At 47.9% G+C, this 7,780-nt stretch overlaps 1 protein-coding gene across 1 annotated transcript in view; it reads left to right on the forward strand.

Moving 5' to 3' along the window:
* C3 (complement component 3) overlaps positions 1-7,780 on the forward strand; it is a 48,573-nt gene that overhangs the window by 14,864 nt on the left and 25,929 nt on the right. Inside the window, exons 18-19 of the mRNA XM_006896353.1 lie at positions 5,247-5,355; positions 6,156-6,241. Of these exons, the coding sequence (XP_006896415.1) occupies positions 5,247-5,355; positions 6,156-6,241 (195 nt within the window). The remainder of the gene's footprint in view (positions 1-5,246; positions 5,356-6,155; positions 6,242-7,780) is intronic.

Below are 7,780 nucleotides of genomic sequence, written 5' to 3' on the forward strand. Positions count from 1 at the left end.
GAGGGAGGAGGAGGAGGTGCCTGTCTGAGGGAGGAGGAGGTTCCTGTCTGAGGGAGGAGGAGGTCCCTGCCTGAGGGAGGGGGCATTTGATGCCTTTGAGCTGTGGTGTTGGAGGAGAGCGCTGAACATCCCATGGAGGGCCAAAAGAACAAACAAATATGTCTTGGAGAGGCTGCTCACCCTCGCTTCTAAGCAGCACTCTGGCTCTTCTCCATGACAGATCCGTTTGTCCTTGGAGCAGTCTATGGTATAGTCACTAGGAGGCGGGGAACCCATTGGGATAGAAAAGTGAAGTGTGGACAGCTCTGAAACAGGTGGGAAAATCCATTTATCAACTACACCACGAGAAGGATCGAGCCAGATGCTTTTGCTTCCATGAGAGGGAAGAGTAGAGAGTTTCCACAGCTGCAGGTTACCTGCCGGACCAAAGCAAATGCACAGCTCTCTTCTCTGCCTCTTGCTTTCTTTTCCTTTAAAGAATCTCAAACTTAGGGGAAAGTTTCAAGTGCAAACACTTTGAAACCATTTGCTGTCTTCTCTCATTGTGGTCAAGTCAGAACCAAACATTCGTGGTTTCTGAGCCTGTAAGTTGTACGGGAAGAGACCATCTTTCTCCCACTGAGGACAGAGTGGCACGTTATTCCTGGGAGCTGGGCTGCCTCACCCTCAAGCAGCTTGTGCTGGTTTCCTACCTGTGAACTGCAACATGTGTGTCAGAATCAGCTCATTAATGCTGACCCATTAGCTTCAGAGGGCAGCCCCTGGGTTCAATATTGGATTCTCATCCAGAGGGTTGTTGGTTCAAATCCACGAGAGGCTCTGTGGGAGAAAGGTGAGGCAGGATGGATCCTCTCATTAAGACTTGAAAGCCCAAAGGCGTGTCATCCAGCACCTCCCTTCCACTCAAGTTATCTCTTAGTGAACTTGAACCTCCCACCGCTTGGTTTGAAGGGCCCAGGTTGAGATCTTGTGGAAGATCCCTCAGTTTGGTCTGACTGGGGCTTTCTCATGGTCAGCATTGGGTTTTGCATTTAGAGTAGAAATAGCAGATGCAATGTATGTACTTCATGGTGAGAGGTGGGCGATTCTCCTTACTGGGAAAGTTAATCTTTTTTTCCCCCTGAACTTTTTTTTTTATTAATTTTAATGAAAGTTTACAGAGACTTTGAGTTTCAGTCACTGTTGAACTTTTCTCCCTGCTCAACCTTGCCCCTAGTTCGCTCTTCTCTTTGAAAAGCAAAAGAAAAATGCTTATACAGTCCCTCCCCCCAAGTCCACTCCACTATGTAGCCTTCGTTTTGAAAAGTAAAAGAAAAATTCTTTCATTGTTATACAAACCCTTCCCCCCAGGTCCACTCCACTTTGCAGCCTTTACTCTGGACTCCTGTCATGAAAATAATACCTAATCACATGTCCCTTTTAAACAGTTCTCTCCCTCATCCATTTCAATGCAGTATACATTATTTATCCCGTCTTTCTCAGTCTCCCCCCGAGCCCGATGTCAGTCCCTTTTTACAACAGTGGCACTATGCAGTATTTGTCATTTTGTGACTGAGATATTTCACTCAGCATAATGTCCTCCAAGGTCACCTATTTGGTATATTTCACGAGTTCCTTGTTTTTCAATGCAGCGTAGTATTCCATTGTGTGAATAGACCAAAGCTTCTCTCGCCATTCGTTTGTTGATGGGAACTTAGGTTGTTTTCAACTCTTTGCTCTTGTGAACAAAGCCACGATAAGCATGAGTGTGCATGTATCTGCTTGGGTGACGATTATGGTTTCTCTAGGGTAAATTCCTAGTAGTGGAATTGCTGGGTCAAATGGTATTTCTATTTGCAACTTTCTAGAAAGTGCCATACAGCCTTCCACAGTGGTTGCACCATTTTACACTCCCACCAACAATGAAGAAGGGTTCAAGTTTCTCCACAACCTTGCCAGCATTTGTTGTTTGCTGTTCTGTTAAATTTTGCTCTTTCTACTGGGGTGAGATGATATCTCATAGTTGTTTTGATTTGCATCTCTTGGAGTTGTTAATCTTGAGCACTTGATCAAAGTTGTGTTTATCATGTTGCTTAACCACTTCTTTTATCCATTTCCAGTTACCCGATCTTATCATTCAGTTTTGGATTCTTTATGGGCTATCTACCATGCCTTTGTCAAATGTCAATTGGTATCCCATCATTTCTGGACCTTCTTTTTTTCTTTTTTTCCTATTGCCTCCAGTGCAGCTTAAATGTCTTCCTTCATTACCGTTGACTCTTGACCATATAAGTACTCCCTGACAGTTTTCAATGTCAAGCAGTTCTTTTGGTACAGTGTCTCTGTGTATTTCTTCCATCTTCTTTTAATGCTTCTTGGTTCATTCAAGATTTTGCCCATAGGATCTCTCAGTATTGCAACTTGAGGTTGGAATTTGTTTTTCAAGGTCTTTCAGTGTGAGAAAGGCTTCTCCAAATTACTGAGGAGCAATGATGTGAGTTTGAAGTCTAAGGTGCACCTGATTCAGGCTATAGTTTTTTTCAGTCCTTTGCTATGCATCTGAGAGCTGGACAGTGAATAAAGAGACAGAAGCGGAAATCAATGCCTTTGAGTTTTGGTGTTGAAGAACAGTACTGGACAAACCATGGACTTCCAAGAGAACACACAGATATGTATATCTTGGGGAAAGTGCACCCAGAATACTCCTCAGAGGCAAGGATGGCAAAACTTAATCTCACATACTTTCTTAGAGAAGAGCATCATGTTTGGAAGAGTGGAAAGTTAGTGAAAGAGATCTGTGTGCTTCATGGTGAGAGGCAGGCAATTCTCCTTACTGGAGTTGTTAATTTTTTTAAATCTTTTTTATTATTTTTTGTGCGTGTAAACTGGGTGGCTCCTTGGAGGCAAAGATTCTGAGGCTCCGTCTAACATACTTTGGACATGTTGTGAGGAGGGAAAGGTCCCTGGAGAGGGATATCATGCTTGGGAGGGTGGAGGGACAGCACAGGAGAGGAAGGCCCTCTATGAGGTGGATTGATTCAGTGACCGGAATAATTGGGATGGGAGTATCAGAGACAGTGCGGTTGGCACAGGACAGTACGGAGTTTAGGGCTGTTGTACATAGGGTCGCTATGAGTCGCAAGCGACTCGACGGCACGTAACAACAACAACAAACAACCATCAAATCAGATCTGACTGGTACAGGAAGAGCTCTGGTGGATTTGAACCTCATACCTCTGGAATTTCAGTGCAGCTTCTTACCGCTAGGCCACCAGAGCTCCCTTGGAGTTGTTAATCTTGATCACTTGATCAAAGTTGTGTTTGTCATGTTGCTCAGCCATTGCCTTTATCTATTGCCAATGGTCCTGTCGTTGAGACCCTCAGTGAGATGGATTGATGCAGTGACAGCAGCAACGGGCTCAAGCGTGTCAGAGATGGTGAAGATGGCACAGGACAGGACAGGGTTCAGGTGTGGTGTTCATCGGGTCACTGTGAGTTATACTCAACTTGATGACACCTAACAACAGTTTCTCTGCTGCTGCTTGTTGGGTTATGGTGACACCATAATAATAGTAATAACCATCCCACCATGACCAAGTTTAAGCTACAGCCAAACACACTGCCAGTGGGTGGATTCTGACCCTTTGCAACACTGCAGGACAGAGTAGACTTGCTCCGTATGGTCTCTGAGGTCAGTTGTAATCTTCCCCCCACCTTTAAAAGCCAAAGTTTCTTTTTTACTTAAAAATGCACAAGAGAGTTTAAAAAGCCCGAGTTGGGATCTTTCCGGGAGTGAACCACCTCATCGTGCTCCTGCAGAGTAGCTGGTGGGTTTGAACTGCCGACCGCTTGGCTAGCTGCTCAACGCTTCTGCCCACAGCACCAGCAAGTTGGCAGAGTTTGGTCCTCTCTTACAGGAGAGAGACAGACCAGAGTTGGCCTGGGATGCCCTGGTAGTGAGGTGTGTAACATGTTGGGCTTCTAACCACAAGGTCAGTGGTTCAAATCCTCTAGCCTCTCTGAGAACACACACATCTGTTTTGGGGAAAGGACAGCTGGAGTGTTCGTCAGAAGCGAGGTGGTAACACGTCATCTCCCTTGGAGCATGTTGTTGGGAGGGGCCGCACCCTGGAAAAGGACGGCGTGCTTGGCAAAGTCTAGGGCCAGTGAAAGGGAGGACGGGAGACCCTCAGCGAGGCAGATGGCCCGGCACAGTGGCTGCACCTTGCTGGGCTTCAGCACGGCACAGACTGGAGATGGTGCAGGACTGGACAGTGGTTGATCTGTTCTCTGTAGGGTCACGATGACCAGGCTCTACGGCACCTAACAACAATCCTTTCAATGTGTAACACTTGTGGACAGTGGCTGGCTGGTTTTAGGGGCTCCCTGCTTCTCCATGAGCTCCATCGAGTCTGGGGTGCTCTCGCCTCACCTTGTGTTGAGGGCCAACAGTCCACCTACTGGACCCACAGGACACAGACCTGGGGACAATGATGTGAGCAGTGGCAGAAGGGTCCACGAAGATGCTTTCTGCTTGGGTTGTTTTGTTTTTTTTTTTAGTCAGAGGAGTGCAGTGTGCAGAGAACCCCGCTTGGTCCATCTTTGTCCTAGTGCAGATTTTTTTTTTACAGTTTTAAAACTTTATTTGATAATCAGCTATTAGTTTTCATCCACACTGATGGTCTGTAGATTCTTGAAAGTGGTGACGGGTACATAGGTAACCAGTGTACACAGCTTGTTTGGGGAATCTTCATCCTCATTATGTTTTCTGGACGACCGTGCAAGGATGTGGTATGGGACCTTCTTTGTTCCTTTGGCCCAGTCAGCTTTGTTAAGCCTGGTGTTGATGCGAACATCAGGTGTTCCCCTCTCCTTCATGGCGAATTTCCGGATCTCCTTGAGTGCCTGAGGAGCCCGCTTCTTAAATCCCACTCCACGGATGCACTTGTGAATGTTGATGGTGGCCTCTCTTTGTTGATGGCAGAACTGCCTTTCTTCTTCTCACCACCCTTCTTTGCAGGGGTCATAGCACTGGGACCAGGCTGGAAAGGAAGAGGGCGAAGGATTGTGGGAAAAGCCCAGTGTAGTTTTAAAACCATTTTTTCATTCTTTTTTAATGGAGGAAGAGATGCAACCAGGCAAAACTAGATTGAGCACGGATGTCCTAATGGAGCCTGGTGGGTTTGCGCAGGGTCAGAAGGACTGAGGAGGGGTGGGGGAAGGCCTGCCCTAACCCCAATGTTCTCACCCACCCCCCACCCCATCAGGTGACCTGGATGAAGAAATCATCCCAGAAGAAGACATCATTTCCAGAAGTCAGTTCCCCGAGAGCTGGCTGTGGGAAATAAAGGAAATCAAAAGCCCAGGGAAGAACGGGTATGCCTGTAAACCCACTGCCACCCCACTGCCCCCCAGCCACAGCACTGGGCCTTTCCCCTCACCAGCCCCTGAAAACCCAAAGCCAAACCCACTGTCACCAGGTTGATCCCTATTCGCATCAACCCCATATGGTTCCAAGGCTGTAACCTTTATACACAGACCACCTCACCTTTCCCCCACAGAACAGCTCAGGGATTTGAACCGCGGACTTTGAAGTTAGCAGTAAACAGTGAATGCTTTTACTGCCAGAGCCTCAAGACCTCACTTAATTTGCAGGCATCCCCAGCCTCCCTCTACCCACACTTTCCCCAAGTTTTTCCACCCAGGTGGTAAGACAAAGGTTAGGGGTTCAAACCCCACAACAGCACCACAGAAGACAGGCATGGCCACCTGCTTCCATAAAGACCTGTTGTCTTCAAGTAGATTCCAACTCATGTTGCCGCTCATGTGTGCAGAATGCAACTGCAGTCCCTAGGCTTTGCAAGGCTATGGTCTTTCAAAAAAATGGATCCCCAGGTCCAGCTTCCAGAGCACCCTGCGTGGGTTTGAACTGAAGCCTTACAACCTGGGAAAACCTGGGAAAACCCTGGTGCAGTTTTAGTCTCTAACACAAGGGGGCTCCCTGAGCTGGAACCGACTTAGTGACAGAACATCATCAGACAAAAACACCCCACTGTCCTGGAATCGTTAAAAAACCTCACAGTTTAACCTAGAGAACCCAATGGGCAGGTTTTTCTCAGTTCCCATGGGCACCCCACCTTCTCTAACACCCTTGCCTCTCCTCCATCTCTACCCAGAATCTCCACGGAGCAGGTGAGCGTTTTCTTGAAAGACTCCATCACCACCTGGGAGATCCTGGCCGTGAGCTTGTCCGACAAGAAAGGTGATGCCCCATCCTTGGGGTGGGGCATGGGTCTCCCGGGGACCCCCTGGTTGCTGAAGAGGTGCTAGGTGCTGGTCTGTGGGGGACAGCTGTTGTCCGTTGCCACTGAGTGGTCGGTCATCCTTCACGTACAGAGCAGAACTGGACTCCCAAGGGTTTTCAGGGCCTAGTTTTTCAGATGTAGATGTCCAGGCCTTTCTTCCGAGGCACTTCTGTCCAACACAAACTTCCCTCCAGCCTTTTGGAGTGAGCTCCTGAACCGTCTGCTCCACCCAGCAACTCCTGAAAGTGTCTTGTTAGTTGCCACTAACAAGAAGTTATTTTGCTAATAGGTTTATTTTTAAAATTGTGGTTTTAAACAAAAACAAACAAAATTGTTCCTTTGTTAGTTGCCAGTAAATTCAGTCTCCATTCAGGAAGACCTTGAGCGTAGAACTGTGTTCCACGTGTAAAACATAATAGCTGGGACCCTTCCAGCCCTGAGGGTGTAGTGTTCAATGTGTCAGATGCAAGAGGTCAGCCGTTTTAATCCACCAATGTCTCTGCTGGAGAGAGCTGGGCTGTCTCCTCCCATAAAGATGAGCAGTCTCAGTGACCCCACGGAGCCCGAGCCTGAACCGACCTGAGGCTGCTGGGGATTTGTTCTCCTCGAGGCAGAGGGTCTGTTTGAACTGCCCACTTTGCAGGGAATAGTGGAGTGCTTCACCGTGTGCGCCACCCCGGGGCTCCTGGTCTGAGGAGGAGAGAGTCCCTGAAATGGGAGCTTTTGCAACAGGGAACACTTGCAAGGATGATGTCGACACGGTAGTGGGTGAGGTGGTTAGGAAGAGGGCGAAGCTGAAACGCGTGGCTGAAACACGGGGTCAGGTTGGGAAATGTGACACCAAGGTGCCCACAATCAGCCAGCGTGCGCTGTCCCCAACCATGGCATCCCCTGGTTGTACAAGAGCAGAGCTGCGCTCCTAGCGTATTCAATCACTCAATTCCTAAGGTGGCCTAGTGGTAAGAACCTGTGCTGTGGTCCTGAAGGCACTCAGTTCAAATCCACCAGCTGCTCCGCGGGAGAAGGATGGCTGGTCTCCTCCCGTGGTCTCTGAAAAACCTGCACAAGGGTCAGCTATGGGTTGATTCCGACTTGACAATACATAACAACAACAACAACAACAACAACTCATAGCTGACCATGCAGTGGGTTTTCAGGGACTGTAAATCACACGGGGGAGGAATGGTCCATCATTGTCCTTCAGCAGCTGGTGGATTCAAACTGCTAGACATGCACTGCCTTTGATTTAGCTGTGCAAAACTCCTACGGATAATGGCCCCAGAGCTCCCCGAGGGGCTTCAGAAGATGGGATTTTCAGAAGTAGACCGCCAGGCCCTTTCTCCTGAGGTGCCTTTGGACAGATCCAAAGCATCGCCCTTTCAGAGAGCAGCTGAATACATGAACTCTCTCTTTCTTTCTTTCTTTCTTTCTTTCTTTCTTTCTTTCTTTCTTTCTTTCTTTCTTTCTTTCTTTCTTTCTTTCTTTCTTTCTCTCTT

Source organism: Elephantulus edwardii, unplaced genomic scaffold (genome assembly GCF_000299155.1).
Source record: "Elephantulus edwardii isolate Elephantulus edwardi_28Jun2011 unplaced genomic scaffold, EleEdw1.0 scaffold00185, whole genome shotgun sequence".
Classification (NCBI taxonomy): Eukaryota; Metazoa; Chordata; class Mammalia; order Macroscelidea; family Macroscelididae; genus Elephantulus; species Elephantulus edwardii.